General features: G+C 38.9%; 1 protein-coding gene across 4 annotated transcripts in view; it reads left to right on the forward strand.

The window, feature by feature from the left end:
- Positions 1-21,810, forward strand: part of jade3 (jade family PHD finger 3) — a 52,150-nt gene that overhangs the window by 11,385 nt on the left and 18,955 nt on the right. For 2 of the 4 annotated variants that reach the window (XM_043692315.1, XM_043692317.1), the window contains exons 2-7: positions 14,655-14,723; positions 14,822-14,881; positions 15,037-15,126; positions 16,180-16,262; positions 18,002-18,159; positions 20,725-20,915. In XM_043692315.1, coding sequence (XP_043548250.1) covers positions 14,833-14,881; positions 15,037-15,126; positions 16,180-16,262; positions 18,002-18,159; positions 20,725-20,915 — 571 coding nt within the window. In that variant the 5' untranslated portion in view covers positions 14,655-14,723; positions 14,822-14,832. Of the gene's footprint in view, positions 1-14,239; positions 14,417-14,654; positions 14,724-14,821; positions 14,882-15,036; positions 15,127-16,179; positions 16,263-18,001; positions 18,160-20,724; positions 20,916-21,810 lie in introns of those variants that run through there. The other 2 variants (XM_043692316.1, XM_043692318.1) reach the window with 2 other exon arrangements.

The raw sequence follows: 21,810 nt of genomic DNA on the forward strand, positions 1-21,810 counted from the left end.
TTAACGTGGAGTTTACATATTCTATTACTGAAGGCATACTTTCTGTGGGCATGAAATCTTCCAAATGTTTGCAGTTTAAAAATCCTTTGCACGTGATTGATTTTAAAAATCAAAATTTACTAATGGTTCATCTTGCACTCATCAGGAATACCGATTCAAGGCTAAAACCAGCATTTATACTGTGTGAGAGGTGAGTGTGGTTTGGTTGGCAAGTAATGTATGGCACACTCGTGGGCATATTACAGACCTGAATGACATCCTAAATTGGTCTGTACTGAAGCTGTATATGCTAATAGGACTCTTTGTCTACTTGTCCAAGCAAAAAAATAAAATGTATGTGCACTGTGCCCCATTCAACTTATAATGGATGATAGTCATTTGGTTCATTTCTCAGGGCCATGTCCTGACCCATCAGAGTCAATCTGCCTGCCTTAAAATTTAAACCCTTTCTGTTATCTGTTGATCAGGATTAATAGATGCATTTTCTAGAGCAAAATCTCTTAACAGGGCCCATTTGCCAAGCAAACTGCACTCTATTGTGACATAGAAGTGTTGTTTTCCCCTTCAATTGATGTTCTGAGTCAAGATGAAAAGCTTTTGCAAGATTTCTTCATTAACAAAACTCCAGGATTCGTACTGCCAAGTGACTATTACTAATGTTTGGTTCTAATCTGTTGCGGAAAAGCTATCTTGACTGCTATACAAGTAGCTATACAATTTCTGAAGAAGGGCTTATGCCCGAAACGTCGATTCTCCTGTTCCCTGGATGCTGCCTGACCTGCGCTTTTCCAGCAACACGATTTCAGCTGCTATACAAGTAATCTGATTCTTATTTAAACTGACAGAAAAAGAAACTCCATTTTCTCCACTTGATGTGTGCACTTTCGCAACTGCTGTCTTGAAGTATTTTTGAGGTTAGTAATTGAGTGTGTGCATGTTACTCATTGGCTTGCTTAGTTCTCACCCATGCCCATTTTACAGCAGGGAGTCACTGATAAAGAATAGAAATGCTACTTTTCTTTTGGGATAGGAATGTTGGGGCCAATTGACTGACTGACAATCCTCTGACTGGGGTAAAGTTGGCTTGATATAATGTGAACTGAGAACATTCTAGTATACAAGTGAGCTCTATAGAGATTTTATTACCTGAACCCATAGAAAACTCGATGTCTCCTTTTAAGCATGGTCTTTATATAAAATACAATGAAGTGCATTTTGCATGGACCATTTGTGAACTATATAAATCCAGCCTTGAAGATGCTCATGTTTTTCATTGAGTCTCTACTGGCATCTTGATTGCTATACAAGTAATCTGAGTATTATCTAAACTGAGGGGGAAAAATACTCCATTTCCTCAATGTCTGCATTTTCATAGCTGCTCTCAGGTATCTTGAATTTTTTTCAATAAGAAACTCCACTGCCCTTGCCATGTAAATATGGTGGCTACAAGAGCAGGTCAGAGGCCTGTGCCAAGTAACTCACCTTCTATCACCCAAAGCTTGTCCACTGTCTACAATGCACAAGTCAGGAGTGTGATGGAATACTTCCCACTTTTCTGGAATGGTGCCACCCCAATCAATAATCAAGAAGCTTACACCATCCAGGACAAAGCCCACTTAATTTGCACTGCATTCTTAAGCATATACTCTGTCCACTAATGACACTTAGTAGCAGTCATGTGTATTGTCCACAATGTGCACTGCAAAGATTCATCAGAGGTTCTTAGACAGCACCTCCCAAACCCACGACCACTTCTATCTGGAAGGACAAAGGCAGCAGATATATGGGAGCACTATCACCTGCAAATTCCCCTCCAAGCCACTCCTCATCCTCATTTGGACATATATCGCTATTCCTTCAGTGTTGCTGAGTTAGCATTCAGGAATTCCCTCCCTCCAGGGCGTTGTGGGTCAACCCACAGCAGTTGGACTGCGGCAGTTCAAAGCAGCAGTTCACCATCACGTTGTCAAGGGCAATTAAGGATAAGCAATGCATGCTGACCAGCTGGTGACACTCACATCTCACCAATGAAAAAACATGCACCGTTCTTTAGTGAGAGAAGACATTTTGTTGGGCTGAAATGTTCCATCAAAATGAGGCTAGTTGATCACTTTGTGTTGAAAGGGCAAGACAAGCTGGAACTCTGATTTGTACTTAAATGTGAAATAATCTGTTCAGAAGAGAAGCACTGCACCTGCCACCTTGTGCATGTGATAATCCATCACACTGAGAAGAGCAAGGGTGTACTCCCTGGTGTGTCTGAATAAACCTCTCAAAACAAAACACATTTTCTGCTCATTATTGCATTGCTTTTGTTTAGGGTTTGCTGTATGCAAGTTAACTGCTATGTTCCTTACATTTACTTTTGCAGTGTAGGCACTGTTATAATTAATCAGCTATAAAACTGAGACCTTCTGTTCGGTTCCCTTTGTTTGCAGTTTATTATCCTGCCATTGCAACATAACTTCAGATTTCTTTGAATTTTGTTTGCCTGTTCCAGTTACCTCAGTCACTACAATGTAGTATCGTTTGAATGCTAAGCTTTTTTTCTCCTTGATCATTCATATACACTTCATTGAACAGCAAATAACCCTAGCACTTGACCACATAGCATGCTGAAATACTATAATATGAGTATGTTTTGCTTTCTTTGGGTGAGACCATTTCAATCCACAAGCTTTTTATCTTCCTGTTCCATGCTTTTCTCCACTTCAAAGTTAAAAATCATACAACACCAGGTTATAGTCCAACAGGTTTGTTTGGAAGTGCTGCTCCTTCAGGTAGCTCGTGCAGCAGGATCCTAGGACACAGAATTTATAGCAAAAGATCATATCGTCATACAAACTGATGCAATATATTGAACAAACCTAGATTGCTGCTCAGTCTTTTGTCTTTGAGAATGGTTTGCAGGTTTCAATTCATTAACATGTAAATACCAGAACTATTTTCAAGTCCCATTTGAGATAACTTGAGATTTTATAAAAATAGGTGACATCTCAGCTCAGGCAATGCATTAAAGCTGTGAAGAAAGAGTCTGTATATATTCCAATCTTGAGTCAGACTGGTTTTATTTCCGAAATAGGAATTTATAAAATTGTGTGCTTTTTGAGCAAAATAGAAAGTATCTGCAAATGCAAATTTACCACATAGACATGTGTGTGCATGCATGTGTGTGTGTGAGAGAGTGAATATATGTGCATGCTTGATAATGTGTGCGTGAATGTGATGGAGTAAATGCTGTGAGAGGGTATACACATGGGTATGAGGGGTGTGGGGGGAATGTGTGTGTGCACACCTGAGAGAACACTTATGAGGGTCTACAAGTGAGTGTGTAGTGGGATCACGTGTAGTGTGACATGAACCCAAGGTCCCCCTCATATACTTGTTCCCTCCCTCACATGCATGCACACACACATCTATGGGGTGAATTTACATTTGCAGATACATTCTATTTTGCTCAGAAAACACACAATTTGCAGGCAGTGAATCCATGTGACATTTTATAAATTCCTACTTTGGAAATAGAATCAGTCTGACTCAAGATCAGAATTACAGACAGACTCTAACCTCACACCTTTTAATATATTGTCTGAGCGAAGATGTCACTTTAAAAATAAAATCTTAAAATTATCTCGAATGTGACTTGAAAGAAATTCTGGGATTTACATAGTAATTAATCGAAACCTGCAACCCTTTCTAAAAGACAAAAGACTGAGCAGCAGTCTAGGTTTGTTCAATATAGGGCATTGGTTGTTTGACATTATGATAGTTTGCTATAAATTCTGTGTCCTATGATCCTGCTCCACTAGCTGCTTGATGAAGGAGCAGCGCTCAGAAAGCTTGTACTTCCAAATAAACATTTTGGTCTATAATCTGGTGTGTTTTGGAGATGCTGGTGTTGGACTGAGGTGTACAAAATTAAAAATCTGTATAACCTGGTGTTGTGTGATTTTTAACTTTGTCCACTCCAGTCCAGTATTGGTATTTCCACATCATTTCTGTACTTCAGATATGGTGTAGAAATTCTGTTGTGAAAGCAGAGCTTCTTAGTAAATTTTCTGCAATATTTCTTCCAAATCCAGTCCAAATCACGAATGAGTGAATGATCTGTGCATACTTCTGGTTTCATCTGTCTTAAGACCGGTGATAATAGAGTTTTGAGAAGATTTGTAGCTCAGGTTGAGGTTTTGGATGTAGGTTTGCTCACTGAGCTTGAAGGTTCATTTCCAGACATTTCGTCACCCTGCTAGGTAACATCTTCAGTGGACGTTTCAGGCAAAAGCCCTTCATCAGGAACCGATGAAGGGCTTTTGCCCGAAACGTCGATTTTGCCTGTCCTCGGATGCTGCCTGAATTGCTGTGCTCTTCCAGCACCACTGATCCAGAATCTGGTTTCCAGCATCTGCAGTCATTGTTTTTACCTTTTAACATCTTCAGTGGGCCTCAGGCAAAGCACTGCTGAAAATGCCTGCTTTCTATTTGTATGTTTGGGTTTATTGGGTTAGTGATATTATTTCCTGTGGTGAAGTCACTTCCTGTTCATTTTCTCAAGGGGTGGTAGATGGGGTCTAACTCGATGTGTTTGTTGTTAGAGTTCTGGTTGGAATGCCATGCTTCTAGGAATTCTCGTGCGTGTCTTTGTTTGGCTTCTCCTAGGATGGATGTGTTGTCCCAGTCGAAATGGTGTCCTTCCTCACCCGTATGTAAGGATATGAGTGAGAGAGGGTCATGTCTTTTTGTGGCTAGTTGGTGGCTGGTTTTCTGTCTGTTTGTCCAATGTAGTGTTTGTTACAGTCCTTGCATGGTATTTTGTACATGTCATCCGTCTCTCCCCCTGAGAAAAGGAACAGGAAGTGACTTCACTACAGGAAATAACATCACCAACCCAAAGAAACCCAAACATATAAACAGAAAGCAGGAATTTTCAGCAGTGCTTTGCCTGAGGCCCATTGAAGATGTTACCTAGTAGGGTGACGAAATGTCTGGAAACGAATCTTCAAGCTCAGCAAGCAAACCTACATCCAAAACTGGTGATATTTTAACAAGATTAAATCATCAACTTTGCTTTGAGCATCTAGATAGACCTCAGTGTCTCATTATATTAATAAAATCACATTTAATTACTTTTTTAAAAGTCATTTTTTTTCTCTCTCTACAATACCTGAAAGTCCATTTCATTACATGTCGACTCTTTGCTACTTTGAGCCCATGGCTTGTAGTCTTGAGTACCTAGTCATTATGTATTTGCATTTACCTTTAGTCATATTCTTTAAACTATCCTTTGTACACATGAGCAAGGTCATCTGAGACACCATTTTTATTGTTGTAAACAGCAAATCTTGCTCCATTCCATTCTGTTCTTAATTTAAAGATGTGCATACAAGATCAGCCGTGTTGCTTTTTTTTGTATTTCCTTCAATGCCAGAATTTTGATTTGCATAATCTATGTTCTGTTGTTGACGTGTATATAGTATTTGCTTCTGTGCTGCCGTGCATTGATTGGACGTGTTGAACCTCAAGTTGATGAAGATTAAAGGCACACACCCCCCGCCCCAGTTTCTGCCCTAACAAATTTATCGATCGTTTTATGGAGCAATTTTGCACTTTTTTTTTCCTTCCAGTTGTATTGTTCTATCAATTACCATTGAATTTTGTCTGCATATGTTCTAGTCATAAATATTTGTCCCAATGCTGAAATTTGTAACACATCTTCAATTCTGCAAGTGTTACTTTGCATTACGTTCCTGAATTATACAATAGAAACTGCAAAGGCCTCAAAATTTGAACTCCTGGCTGTGTCTCCCACCACTCCAACAGTACTGACAATTATTCTGCTAGCATTTAGTTTTTGTCTCATTGCCTTCATAATAGCTTTATGCCATTTTAAGGCTAGCAAGTTCTTAAATTTTGTGAGCTGGCAGAAAGAAAAATTGAAATCACGAAGAAGAGGCTGGTTATGGGGAAGGGCAAAACTGACATATAAGCAAGTTTACTTTTCAGGGTTCTATGTAAACTGTATTCTGGTAGAAAAATAAAATATATTAAGAACAGCTATTAATGATACAGATTGTTAACTGGAATCAAATTTGAAAGGAAGCTGAAGAAAATCTTGTGAAAATTGTTGAAAAACAAGAGAGGCAATCATATTTTACACATGACCAAGGTGTCTTCTCTTGATTTGGTGTTTATGTAAATTGGGCAGTGTAGTTCAGTACTGCATGACTGTGCAATTCTCCAATTGTGAATATGAAATATGCAGTTTAATAATGCAGTTAACTCTAGTTCTATGGAACATGTATCAATGTTGTCATTGAATATACTGTGACGCATAATATGGAGATGGTATGGGAATTTTGTTTTGATGTGAACCTACTTTAATATAGCATTATTGCCTTTCATTATGTGACCTGCTTAAAAATATATGAAGCTTCAGAGGAGTTGAACATAGAATTTTGACAGGAACAACAATGTGGTACGCTTGATTGTTCAGTTGTATCCAATAAAGAATGTGTAGCAAACCAAATTCACTGAAGTGGGGGAGAAATTGTCATTGTTCTGGGGAAGTAAACAAAGGCTATCATGTAAAGTAGAATGGTGCAACTACTCTTCAGCTCCGGCATTGCTGTTAAGTAGTTTTACCTACCACAGATTTAGTTTTTAGTGTAGGGCATGCTGGATTCAGAGTAAAGACCTGATCAGGCACGGAAAATAAAATGGATGGAGAGGCCCCTGGAAGAGGTGTATAATTTTGCCGTTTTACTTAACCATTCAGTCTTTGCAACCAACGTGGAGTCTAAGTTTAGGGTTGTGCTGAACAGAAACATTTTATTTAATAAAATGTTGTATGAATTACCCTTCTTGCTTTTTAAAAGTTTCACGGATTTCTGAGCATCACTTAAGTGTTATTTTTCTTAAAACTTCAATGCGTGCAACATCTTTTTATGGACTGATATTTTCCCAGATTGTCACCTTGACCTCTAAATGATAGTATTTTTATTTAGAGGTGCAAAATACCAAAAAAGATTTGCTGGGTTAGTAAACACTAGCAGTAATAAAGTGCTATTAAGTTGATTTTTATTTTAAATAAACCTATTCAGAGTTTACAGACCTTGAAGCATAGAGAGACCATTCAGTCTGTCATTTCTGGACTGACTCTTTGCAAAAGCTTTCCAACTCGTTGTATGTTTTTGCCTTTTTTACTTTCCTTGTTGAAGCAGCTGCTCTGGCTGTACATCTTCTTCAGATTATACCGAGTCACTTCTTCATGAGAACAGTTTTGGTCCCCTTTATTTAGGAAATTATAATTTTGGAGGTAGTTCAGAAAAGGTTCAGTAGGATGATGCCTGGTATGGAGAGAGTGCCTTATGAGCAAAGGCTGAACTGGTTGGGACTTGACTCATTCTCATTTTAGAAACATTATCGGATTCTTCAGGGGCTTGACAGGATAAATGCTGAGATGTTCCCCCTTCATGGGGGAGACTGGGACCAGAGGGCATAGTCTCAGAATAAAGACTGAGATAAAGAGGAATTTCTTCTGAGGGTTTAGAGTCTTTCAAACGCTTTGTCACAGAGAGCTGTGGGGACACCATGCTTGTGTGTACATATAAGGCTGATCAGTTGGGAAATCAAGGGTTACAGTGCAAAAGGCAAGAAAGTAGATATGAGGAGTGAAGGATCAGCTAATGATTCTATTAAATGGTCGGGCAAGCTTGAAGAGCTGAATGGCCTACACCTGCTCATATTCCTTATGGTCTTTGCTTTGGTTTTTTTTTACCATGTTTCTTGTGCCGTTGCCCTTAAATGGACAAATTGTTTCGTCTTGTAATCTGTGCTGGATTTTCGTGTAGTCTATTTTAGAGTCAATCAAAATTTTATGCATTTTTAAAATCTAAATAATCCCTATGATTTATCTTGTTTTGAGTTTATACCATGCAATGTCAAGGTTCAAATGTAATTGGGCAGTTTGACCTATAGTTGTCTTAGCCATGGGTAAATCAGTAGTGGGAATGTTGACCCTTCCTCTTTCCAACTTTGCGTAGCATTCCTTACCTCTTTTTCTCTATAAAATGTGTGCTGTTCATTTGGTTAGTTGTTATTTGTTCGAGGGATGTGGATGTCACTGACGAGGCAGTATTTATTGTCCATCCTTAATTGCCCAGAGGACAGTTAAGAGTCAGCCACGTTGCTATGGGTCTGGCGTCCCATAAGGATGGCTGTTTTCTCCCCTAAAGGGCATTAGTGAACCAGCTGAGGTTTTCTGACAATTGGTAATAATGCATGTCATCCTAATTCTCTTTTTTTTAATGAGTGTTTAGTGATGTGGCACATGTATATTAAAAACAATGGATAAATTTGTACAGTTTGGAGGAAGTCTTGCCTTTGGTTAGTTAAGCCTTATTTATTGCCTACTGCTAAGAAATGTTGCCTTTTGTCTAAGCTTTTCATCTTGTACTCATCAGGACAATTCACAAGTAACCTTTTTAAGAGGAAAGCTAATGTTTACACTGCAAGAGGTGAGGGCACATGTGGCATAGTAGTGGTGATCCTATCTCTGAGCCGGGAGGCCCAGGTTCAAATCCCACCTGGTCTAGAGATGTATAATAACACTTCTGAACAGGTTGATTTTAAATAATATTTATACAGCATGAGATGAGAGTTCTGATCGATTGGTTGACAAATGAGCTCTGTAAATGTGTTTCTACAGAGAACGCACTTACAAATTCTAATTGGCAGTTAACAGCCAGGTAAGGTTAAACTTTAAATCCAGAAAAATCGAGTCCGATTTTAGCGTCATAGAGATGTACAGCATGGAAACAGACCCTTCGGTCCAACCCGTCCATGCCGACCAGATATCCCAACCCAATCTAGTCCCACCTGCCAGCACCCGCCCATATCTCTCCAAACCCTTCCTATTCATATACCCATCCAAATGCCTCTTAAATGTTGCAATTGTACCAGCCTCCAACACATCCTCTGGCAGCTCACTCCATACACATACCACCCTCTGCGTGAAAAAGTTGCCCCTTAGGTCTCTTTTATATCTTTCCCCTCTCATCCTAAACCTATGCCCTCTAGTTCTGGACTCCCCGACCCCAGGGAAAAGACTTTGCCTATTTATCCTATCCATGCCCCTCATAATTTTGTAAACCTCCTATAAGGTCACCCCTCAGCCTCTGATGCTCCAGGGAAAACAGCCCCAGCCTGTTCAGCCTCTCCCTGTAGCTCNNNNTGCACTCCAAGGTCTCTTTGTTCAGCAACACTTCCTAGGACCTTACCATTAAGTGTACAAGTCCTGCTAAGATTTGCTTTCCCAAAATGCAGCACCTCGCATTTATCTAAATTAAACTCTATCTGCCACTTCTCAACCCATTGGCCCATCTGGTCCAGATCCTGTTGTAATCTGAGGTAACCTTCTTCGCTGTCTACTACACCTCCAATTTTGGTGTCATCTGCAAACTTACTAACTGTACCTCTTATGCTCGCATCCAAATTATTTATGTAAATGACAAAAAGTAGAGGGCCCAGCACTGCTCCTTGTGGCGCTCCACTGGTCACAGACCTCCAGCCTGAAAAACAACCCTCCACCACCACCCTCTGTCTTCTACCTTTGAGACAGTTCTGTATCCAAATGGCTAGTTCTCCCTTTATTCCATGAGATCTAACCTTGCTAATCAGTCTCCCATGGGGATTTTGGCTCTGAAAAATGAACCAGCAAATGGCTGTTACATTTTCTTTGCCCGCCAAGAACAGGATCCTGTATATTTAATATTGTAATTTTCTCTGCACACGTGTACTGCACTGTAAGCCAGAATGTCAATTCTAAATTTCATTGTTAGCATAATTCTTTGCACACTCCAGGATTATTCAAGAAATGTTATTCAATTGCAGAATTGAAGTTACTGTTGAATACTTGCAAGTTTCACAAGTGCAGGTTAACTGGGTACAGTCAGTAGCTTGGTTTGTGTGATAGCCAAAGGGCTAGCTGTTTGACTTGTCTCCGAGACTTGCATATTGTATCACCTACATACCTGGTGTCACTCCTCTGGCACTGAGATTCATGTCACACATACTCATTTGTGTGATAGGTAGAGTGTCTGTCTTTTTGTGCTTTACGCAGTGGCAATATAAATGCTAGCTTTTCCTGTTGCTCAAACCTTTAACATATTTTTTCATTAGATCACCTACAGTGTGGAAACAGGTCCTTTGGCCCAATGAGTCCACACTGACCCTCCGAAGAGAAACCCACCCCCCCCCCCTATATTTACCCCTGACTAATCCACCTGACACTATGGGCAATTTAGCCTGGGCAATTCACCTAATCTGCACATCTTTGGACTGCGGGAGGAAACCGGAGCACCTGGAGGAAACCTACGCAGACATGGGGAGAACGTGCAAACACCACACACACAGTTGTCCGAAGCGGGAATTGAACCCGGGTCCCTGGTGCTGTGAGGCAGCAGTGCTAATCACTGAGCCACCGTGCCGCCCCTTTTGCCCTTATTCTGAGGAAAACTTTGCAGAACCAAGTGTGAGTGTCTAAAGAGCCTTCACTGGTTAGCATGATATATAGTGAGCAACGATCTGATCAGGATAGCTGTTATTCTACAGGATGACACTGTGCCCTATTTCATCATCACATTTGTTTATACCTCAACAAAGTAGATGACAGCCATTTACTGGTTCATGTCTCTGGACAATACCTTAACGAGTCTGGGTCGACCTGCCTGGTTTAAAAATTCAGCAAAGTTGGCTTTTAATTGCCAATCAGCATTAATGGCTGCATCCTTCATGGTAACACTACACTTGCTAACCAACCAACACTCTCCTGTCATGCACTATAAATATTAGTTTTCCCCTTAAGTTGGTATTGAAGATTTTTCTGATGTGTGAAAGAAAGTTTCAACTCCGTTTTATTTTCCAGCAATAGTGAAATTGTATACTAACAAATTACTTTGTCTACATATTGTTTTGTTAAGACGCAACAGATGTGCACGATTTAGTTTGGACTTTCTTGAACATGTGGCATATTCCAATTACATACCAATCTCCAGTAACAATTTAAATCTGGACATCTACAGTTGATTAGAAATCAGAAGATTGGGGTTCCCAGATAAACCAAGACTATGGTCCTCTTATTAATCCCCTTACCATCCTAGTCGTGACAAGTAGGAGAGTTGTTTCTGTATCATAGTATCCAGTAGCCTTCAATAGATCTAGGAATATAAGAAAAACCTCCATTGGTAGAAGACTTTGGAGACTATACACTGTCTCCATCTAACTTGCATTTGAATTTGCACAGTTTTCGTAGGGTTAATGGAAAATTTTTGTCATGGTTTATACTATCTAATCTCTTAATTCTAAAAGCAGCAACCTTCAACCTTCTCTGGTGAGAAAATGCCTCCATAATGGCTTATTTAGGAACTCATCCTGCCACCCCCTCAATCGTTTTGGTCGCCAAATCTGCATTTTTATACTGTGCCTACCTGAATTGCATCCAGTATTCCAAGTGCAACCACACTAATGATTTATCAAATGGCGTTATCTCAGTACATCAGCTAAATTTTTATCTTTTGTATGTATCCCAATTGTCTGGTTTTTGCTTTACTTAATATGACTGAGCATTGTTTCAATAGCTTCAATTTATTGTCGATCATCAATCTTGACCTTTTTTTAATGTCATGAACATTATCGTCCTTGTATTTAATATTTCCTTCTTGTCATCTAACTCAATATGAAGCGCTTTGTTATTTCTTTTTGAAATTATATGTCTGATCTGTATGCCCATTTCCCATATATATTGAAATGTTCCTGCAAATTTAGCCTTTTACAGCTTTGGGATTTATCACCTTCATTAATTTTGTCATCTTTATATTTATACACTATGTAAAAGAGGTCTTAAATGCAGCCTATGTGAGTCCTCCTATCTGAGGTTGATATACCAATCCTCTCAACTCTTGATTATATTACATCTGTGTGATATTTCCATTCATTCCCACTTCCTTTGTTTCAATATCAACCTTTTTCGAGAGCAACTATGTCAGTCATTACTTTAAGTCCAATTACTCCGCACATACTGCTTTTCCCTATCAAGGTCTTTTTGTTGTACCCTAAAGGAACCTGGAAGTTGGAGTAGCAAGAAACAAAAACTGAATTTTGTTGGAAAAGCTTAGCAGGTCTGGCAGCATCTTTTGGAGAGAAATCGGGTTTAACATTTCTGGTCTAGTGACCCTTCAGAACTCCTCTAAGATCACCATAAAGGTCTCTTCTTCTCAACCTCTCCCCTTGCCTTTTGATGAGGTGACCCTGTGGTTAAACCACTACAGCTCATGTCTGTCTCTAATGAGAGACAGCCCTACAATCTGGTTAGACTATGACAATTTCCTCTTATGTTTTATAAGTGGAACCTTAGTGTATCAAACTCCATCTAACTTTGAATAACTTTCACTGCTCTTTACTTTTTAAGAGTAAATCTGCTACCTGCCAGTCCTCAAACCTCTTCAATATGTGGTGATTCCTGGCAGTTTTAATTAATCTAGAGAGTTAAAGCACAAAGAATGAGGTGTAATAAATATGTTGTCTTTGAAACAAAAACAGTATGTGCTGGAGAAACCCCATCAGGTCTGGTAGCATCTCTGGAGAGAGAGTTAATGTTTCAAAAGTCTTACACAAGCTCCTCAATAGCCAAGTTCAACTGGGCTTGAAACATTAGCTTTTTTCTTCTTGCGTCTCCAGTGATGCTGCCAGACTTGCTAAGCTTCTCCAGAACTCCTTTGTTTCAGATTTCCAGCATATACAGTTCTATTTTATGCAGTTTCTGAATCCAGATTGTTGCTGCTTTTAATGGTACCTTCCATGTAGCCTTTTTATTAAACTAAGGTATACATAATGCCCAGCACTTCAAATATTTTGTGTTGGTGAGCATTTGAAACCTTCTATTGGGCCTCTAACAAGGCAGTCGTGTAAGGCATTATATGTCACTAGACTTGTAATCTGAGGTCAAATGCAGAAGATAGACTGGGACTTTTTTCACAGGAATGTTGGAGGTGGAGAGGCAACCTGGCAGAAGTTTATAAAATAGTGAGCGGTCTAGATCGTTGTCTTTTCTCTATGATGGGGGATTTCAAGACTGCGGGCAAATTTTTCTAGTGAGAGAAGAGAGACTTTAAAGACATGGGGGGGGCAAAGCTTTTACGCAGAGGGTGGTTCGCGTGTGGAATGAATTTCCTGAGGAAGTGGTGGATGTCGGTACAATTACAACATTCCAAAGAGATTTGGATAAGTACATGAATAAGAAAGATTTGGAGGAATATGGGCAAGGAGCAGGGAGGTAGGACTAGCTTAGTTTGGGATTATGTTCAGCATAGACTGGTTGGACTGAAGGGTCTGTTTCTGTGCTGCATGACTTTATGTAACTATAATCCCACCATGGCAGGTGGTGAAATTAGAATTCCGTGAACAAAACTGTAGTAAAAACTAAAACAAATGACAACCATATAACCACTGTCTATTTGCTGGAAAAACCTCATCTGGCATTCAAAATCCTTTTTTTTTTTTTAGCAAAGGACATATTCCTTACTGGCTTGGTTTGGCCTACATTGGGTTGACATTTGGGCCATTAGGGATGGGAAATAAATATTGGGCTAGCTAGTGAGGCCATGCTTCTGAACGAATTTGGGGAAAAATAAAGTCAGTTGCATAATCCTGTGAAAACTGGGATTATGTGACCAATTTGGGCTTTTTCATTTTTATTATGAAGAAGTTAACTGTCGCTTTTCATAAGTTATCCAAGACTTTTTTTTAGATCAGCAGTAAATATTCTTGTTTCCATATTCACTGCAATATATTCCCGTTACGTCCTGGGGAAAAAAGCCTCCCCTTACCACCATCCTCCTGTAAAATCGAATATTAGAGCTTCGTAAGAATTTAACGTATAATTCTTTAGTATTTTGTCTGAATGAAGTTTTGTTAGAAAGTTTGTAGCAAACTATTTAATAACTATTATCTTTTTTAGTCTTTGCATATTGATTCTCTGAATAAGGCAGTCTTGGAAATTGGTAGCATTCGCTAAATGAAATTTATACCCAAGTGAGGCAGGTATTGCACAAATTTGGCTTTTGGTGAGCTTGCGTAAGATAATTTGCAACAGAAAGTACAATCCTGTTGAGCTGTATATTACAATTCCTGTTTTGCAAATGTGGGTCGAGCTATCTTGTTTTAGTCACTTCAAGGATATTGTCGGAGCTGAGCCTTACCCTTGATTCTGTTCTCACTCAAGGTGCCCACATGTGAATTTTCTAGCAAGGGTGACCAGATTATGATTAGGAACCCTGGTTGCTGTCTTTTCCTTCTTGCCTATTCCAGCCCAGAGGTTTTGAGAGAAATTTTACACCCAACCATTTCTCTAGCTGAGCGCCAAGTAAGTACAGACTTAAATGTTGAACCAGCGATATTGTGATTAATACTGGGTGGTAATTTTTTTCCTGTAGTCCATCAAATGAGCTAAGGCATTGTTCCAGAACTGTACGATGTAAAATACTTTGGCAACGTTGACTGAGTTGTAACAATCTGTGAAGTATATTGTAAATCTTGAAACCTTAAGGTTGTAAAATGATAACTGCATTCAATTGGTGTAATTTTTTTGTTTTTTTTTGTAGAGCTAACTTGCATCGTTGATGTAGTCAGCAGTTGATTGAATTGGTTTGTGCAAATACTTTGAGTTTATGGTAAGTCAATTTTACACATTTGAAGATCTCATCTGTGAGATTAATACTGATTTGATGGACCTACTTGGAAAGTTGAACCTCTTCCTCTCCTTTTTAAGGGCATGACAGGATGAAACGCAACAGACATTTAAGCAGCAGTGACAGTTCAGACAATGAGAGTAAGTAAGACAATTTATTCTACTATCCAAATATATCCTCATGTTCGTGTAATGTTTTTGCCGTAGACTGCATAGGTGTTAAATCTATGTTTTGCTATGCTGAAAAACTGCCTAGGGAGAATTAAGTGAATCTTCATTTCAACATCTGCCTTCAGAGCATTACTTAATCGGGGAAGAACTGCAGAAAGTTGAAAGACAGAGACTTGGAGCACTTGTGCATGAACACAGAAAGCTAGGTACAACAGGTAATCAGGAAGGCTCGTTCAATGTTAGCTCTTATTTCAAATCTGTTGATAAGAGTGGGGCAATTTTAATGCCACTGTATTACTCTGAGCAATTTTTGTGCCCTTATTTGAGGATTGATATTTCATTTTGGAGGCAATTCAAAGAAGGTCCACTGGGATCATCCCTAGTATGGAGGGATTGTTTTATGAGCAAGTGTTAAGCAGGTTGACATTCTACTCGCTGGAGTTTAGAAGATGGAGAGGTGGTCTCCCTGAAACATATAGGATTCTTAAGGACCTTCTGAGGAAGGGTCACTGGACCGGAAACATGATTTCTCTTCACAGATATTGCCAGATTTGCTGAGCTTTTCAGCAGTTTCTGTTTTATGATTTGTAAGCTTGACCGAGTAAATGCTGAGGGGATACTTACTTCAAGGGAGACCCTAAGGTTAGAGGGCATAGTCTCAGAATTAAGGAACATCAATTTAAGACTGCGCTGAGGAGGAATTTCTTCTGAGGATTGAGTGAGTGTCTTTGGAACTCCTTGCCTCAGAGCTGTGGGGAGCAGAGTCCTTGTCTATATTTAAGGTTTGAGATAGATTCCTGACCAGTAGGGGAATCGAGGGTTGCGGAGAAAGGACAAGAAAGTAGAAGAGGAATGTCTGATCAGCCATAATCCTATTGAATGGCAGAGCAGGTTTGAGAGGGGTCAAATAGCCTACTGTTGTTCTTATTTCTTGTGGTCTTAAATTTGACATTAATTGACATCCATTCAAGCAAGCAATTCTGTAAAGGTAGTTGAGTTGGCTGGATCACCTGCTAGTTACACATTTGACAGGGAGAACAACATCCTATCAACATTTTTTCTGCAGATAATGTATGTTAGTGTTTCTCCTGTGCTGAGTATTCAGATTATTTTATACATGGATTCTTTGGAAGTTTTTATGCAGGTGTAACTCGTTGCATGAAACTGGGATAATATTGTTATTGTAATGTATTTCAATTCACCATTGGATTGTCTGGTCGCTGGAGTTGTCATCTTGCTTTAATATCTTTTTGTGCCTTCCTGCATAGGCCCTTCAACTTCGTTGTCCTCTCATTCAAAGTACAGGAGTGACCGGCATGCCTTGTCACGTGGGAAGAAGAAGCCTGCTGAGGTTAGTACATTGCAGACAAAAAGACATTAAAGTCTAAATTAGAATTGAAGATCTGGATTTTCCCTGCATGGAAAGAAGATTTTTTTTTAATTCCATGTGCTTGCAGGAAAGTTTTTAGGCTTTCTCTTTAAAATGCAGGAAATGCAAATGCTATTCTTGTATTCCTAGGACATTAGCTTTTCTTGGGCAATTCTGGTAAAATTAAAATCATTATTCTGTCACTGAAGTCTTCGACAGGATCGTAAAATGCCAAAAAACAGAGATTAGATTGCTGTATTGTTTTCATTGTGAAAGAAAATTCTAAGTTGTTTATCTTTGTTTAGCTCAAATATGAAGTCAAATATAAACATCTGATTCTAGTGGTTCCCATTTGGACTAGAGCTGGTCAGTGGGTTTGCAAGAATGTTGCTATGACATATTGAGTTGAATTGTGACCTTTTTCATGAACTTGATTCGAATTCCATTTGTCTATGTGTGCTTAAAAATGATAAAAGGATTCTTAAGAGTAGATGCAATAATAACCTATTCCTTGGTAGAAGTCAAAATGAGGGGACATTATACTTAAAATTAAAACCAAGAAATTCAGCAGTGAAGGGTGTTCACACACAGTGCATAGTAATTTGGAGAATTATTTGGGAAAGAAAAGACCTATTGGACTCTACTTTGACCTTACTATTTTCTCCAGTTATCCACAGACCTGTCTCTCCAGCACATTGATTTTATTTTAGATTTCCAGCAACTGCAGTATTTTGCTTTTGTATGAGAGAGATTTTGCTAGCTAAGAGGTAACAATGTTGTAGAACAAATAATATTTCAGTTGTAGATTAGTGTTCTAATTTCATGGCAGAGCAGGCCAAAGGGTTTCACTGGCCTTCTCTCTTTTCTAACGGCATCACTTTTTGTTTAAGGGGGATTGGCACAATTGTGCCAAAATCATAGTTATCCAGTTTTTTTTTTGGTTAAGGAATGAAATTAGGACAAACCAAAGCTTTTAGTAAATTAAGTTATCCATTAAGTTTATTAATCTGAATCTGATGTAGGCAAAGTTGATCTTTTAAACAGCTGGAAAAAATGAATACTGCTGAAAAAGAACACTTCATCAAAATATCTTGTCTTGCACTCATTGGGACATTGCTCAAGAATACAAATTCAAGGAGTAAATTGACATTTTATAGGAATGAGAGGAGAGTGCAATTTGTTTGGCAAGTCCATTTGGACAGAGGTGTTGCCATGGAGAACGTGCCTCTGTACAGTCTTTCTGTATGATCTTTCAGTCTGGAAACAACAGGGTGCTGTATATTAATATGTAGCTTTCAGAATATGCAGATGCGCCGCACTGAGCCTGACTGCCTATGTTAAATTGTTTGGCTGCATAATTCTTCACATACAGAAAAGTTTGAGCATTTGAAGTAGAGACATTAAGTTTTAAAATATATTGGCAGAGAGTTTCTAATTATTCTTGTTTTTTGGGGGAAAATGTGCACATTTATCTTTCCTTTCATTCTTGTGGTGTTCCTAGCTGAGATCACGAATGATCTATTCCAATAAACCTCTGCTTATCCTACTGTACTTTATCACTGGAACGTGTGTCCCAGATAGTTGTTAGTGCATTCTCTGTCTATGTGCGAATCTATGAATTTGAACCTGATTGTTACCATGGTATAGTAAATTTTTTGTACACTTTTTGTGACAACGTATTTTAATATTTGTTTTAAATTATATATTATTGCTTTTGCTAGGTATTTAGGAAGGACCTCATCAGTGCCATGAAGATTCCAGACTCCCACCATGTGAACCAGGATGAATATTATCTCTTGGCTGATCAATGGAAGCAGGAGTGGGAGAAAGGTGTTCAGGTTCCAGCCAGTCCAGAAACCATTCCAAATCCATCTGTTAGGTATCAGCTGCTTATTTTGCCCAAAAAGGATATGATTCTCTTTCTATTCAATTATAACATGTATCTGGCAACTAACCAGTCAAAACTATAAACTGAGTAGGCATTTTACATTATTGTCTTCCCTTTAGTTTCTAGCTAACATTCTGTTCACTCATTGAAAGCCACTAGCACAGTAATAAAGGTACAGATCGCCTATCGGTCAGGAAAGGTATGTGGCAGAGGAATATCTGAAGTGCAAAAAAAAATGTACTTTGTAATGTTAACCAGAACACTGAAGTTTAGGACTATAGTAATAGTTGGTACTTGTTCAAGGAGTTACTTTCGTGGTGGAAGGAAGTGCTGGATGGTGTGCCAGTATTCTGCCAATTGTTTTTAAATTTAAAGTTAATAGTTCTAATGCAGTTATTGATGATTCATAGTTGAAAGCAAGATAGTATGAATTGAGAAGTTGAAGATTTAGAGGAATTACTGAATGTCCTGAAGTTGATGCTTGTGTCTTTCTTCTGTCTTCTAATTTTGCTTATGCTACTTCCTGTTACCAGATTTGTCTATTCAACTTGAGCTCACTTTCTGCTTCTCATCATTCTCCCAATTTATTTTAAACCAAACCCAACAGTGTCAGCAAGTCTCTCTGCAAGACCCAGTCCTGCTATGGTGCAATCTGTCTGTCTTGTACAGGTCCCACATACCCAGAATAAGTCTCAATACTTCAAATCTGATCCCCCTCCTTCCTACAGCAGCTCTCCAGACATGTGTTCAGTTGCTCATTCCCCCTGTACTCACCAGCATGTAGGGCAGTGATTAATCCTGAGATTCCAAATCTTGGGTCTTGCTTTTTAACCTCCTTTCCTGTGTCCCAAATATCTGCTTTCAGGACCTCATGTCCCTTTCTGTCTGTTATTGGTATCAATGTCGAACCTAACCTTTGGCTATTCACACCTTCAGAAGAATGCCTCCCTAGCACTAGGGTCTAGGATATTGCAGAGCAGCAGCAGGGCAAAATACAATCCAAAGTAGCATCAATACTACCAGTATCGACAATCGAAAGCCAGATGGTGAGTCAGACCTTCTCAGGTACTCCTGCACTACCAGCCTTTTTAGCTTAGGCTGACCAAAGTCATGCAATTTTCTGACTATATGCTCCCAAACTCGAGTGTAGCAGCATCACTAATCATTATTCATGCAGTCCTCTGCCTTGTGGATGTGAGTTTTGAAACTTGGAATTAAAGTTTCTGCGCGAGTGATACTCCTCACAGGTATGTTTGTCTAGGGCACATAGTTTATTTACAATATCTCATGTGCCACAGGGTGGACATATCACTTAGCCCTGCCAAGCCTTAACTTTGCAAACTATTTATTCTGAATCAAAAAACTTGCCATTTACTCACCAATTGGTTTCTTCCCCTTTTACCAAAGTGAGAACCAAATAGTGAGAGCAATGAAAATGTTGAGGGGGGAGGGGAGAGAAAAAGAATACCACCTTTTCCTCTTGCGCTGCATGTTTGTGCATAATCCATACTAAGGAAGATAAAACAATATGCAGTCTGCAGTGCTTTGGTGTAAGGTTTTAACCCAAGGCCAAAGTTGGTCACCTTGTATTGTGGATATAGTCGTTAGTAACAAATATTATTATCTTGAAGTCTTTCAGTTCCCTTTTATGCTTTTTGTCTGGAGCTGTTTCCATAGAAGCTGGAGTGTCTGCCTCCTTGAGAGGGAGGGAATGAGTTTCCTTTCAGTAATCTCCCAAAAGCTCTCAGAACTGCTGTTGACATTCTTGTTCTCGTGTGTGCTTTCAAGAGCATCCTTTTCTTTTTGTCAGTCTCTCTGTAGCCATGAATGTCATAATTTCTAGTACTTTGCACTTGTTAATATCCTCCTGAGACTGTCACAGTCAGTGTCTGGATTGTATGTCTCTTCACAAGCCCTTCCAATGCATTTGTAATTATCTTAGTTTGACTGACAGTGTTTCAATATAGAGGTTTAAATATATTTCTACACTGTTTAGAATACCTAGTGTAATGTTTTGTCTGAAGAGGAAAAATTTAAATTCTTATTTGGAATTCAGCACTCTGCTTTTCCACTCCTACATAAATTCCATCATTCCATCTCTGTCACCATAAGTATCCCTTTTGTAATTAATGTTGGCTAATACTGCTTTACTGATAGCAAAGAAAACACTGATTCAAAAATTTGTTTTCATGAAAAAGTATATTTGCAAACTCACTATATGTAAGTTTGTATATATAGTTAATTTAAACTATTTGTTTGTGCCACATTTCGTATTGGAATGGTTACTTCTCACTGAATGAACTGAAATGCTGTAAACATTCTGGATGGATAAATCCATTCAAAGGTTGAATCCCTGGCCTATGCTTAATTAGGAACTTGCACCTGAATTTTAATTGAGTGCAATAATTAACCTTTTCACTGGGATTGAAAGGGAAAATTGCCCCCTATTCTTGATTAGAGGAATTCAGTTCGGCTTTTGCGCTTTTTGATTTATTTAAAAATAGCTTTCTGTGAAGTTTTTAAGCATTCTTTCTTTCTTTTGTTTGGCTGTTTTAGGGTCATTGTGGAAAAGGTGAAGGAGACTTTGTTCACTAAACCGCGGAAGTATATCCGCTGTTCTAACACTGAACCTTCAGACCCTGGATATGTTAACATCCTGGAACTGGCAGACACTGTGTGCCGTTACGACTTGGATGATGTGGACATTTATTGGTTACATGCGGCAAATGAAGAACTGAGGGAAATGGGTATGTATTTATTAAACACATTGGGATGTAATTAATTTTTTCATTAACACTCTTTATCTGAAATTTCATTTTAAACTGGGCGGAACCAGTGCTGCTGCTTATTGGGCAACACGGTGACTCAGTGGTTAATGCTGCTGCCTCAAAGCAAGTGGGACCTGGGTTCAATTCCTCCCTTGGATGACTCTGTCTGTGTGAAATTTGCATGTTCTCCCCATGTCTGCATAGGTTTCCACTGGGTACTGTGGTTTCCTCTCTCACATTATAAAGATGTGCAGGTTAGGTGGATTGGCCATGCTAAATTGTCCATAGTGTCCAGGGATGTGCAGGCTAGGTGGGTTAGCCATGGTAAATGTGGGGGGCTGGGTCTGGGTGGGATACTCTTTGGAGAGTTGGTGCAAAATTGATAGGTCAAATCGCCTGTTTCAGAAATATGAGGATTCTGTGAATAGTTTCTGGCATGTTTACCGTAAACTAAAGTGTTTGACAATTCAGCCTATTTATTTGTTCCGAGTTATTGGGTATTGTAGTTTTTTTTATGAAAAAGAGAAAATATCTTGCATCTTATTAAATGGTAAATACAAACTTTAGAAAATATCAAAAAAAGCATGGTAAAGTACTCAGACTGGAGTACAAATTATTTAACTGGTGCTGTTTATGGTTTTTTTTTTGAACATATAATGACTTTCAACCTTTTTTTCCTCATTCGTGCTATTTGGATTGGAAAATTAGATCATGACGTTAAGTGGAGGAATTTTGTTTTCCTTGAATGAATTGTGATCTTTTAATATGGGTCTGTGAACTTAAAAAAAGTTGGATTTGCAATTTCTCCCGCATACATTGCTAGTATTGTTTTGTTCATTTGCTTTCGTGGAACAATTTTACTGATCTGTAGGTC

The sequence above is a fragment of the Chiloscyllium plagiosum genome, chromosome 6, assembly GCF_004010195.1.
Source record: "Chiloscyllium plagiosum isolate BGI_BamShark_2017 chromosome 6, ASM401019v2, whole genome shotgun sequence".
Taxonomy (NCBI): Eukaryota; Metazoa; Chordata; class Chondrichthyes; order Orectolobiformes; family Hemiscylliidae; genus Chiloscyllium; species Chiloscyllium plagiosum.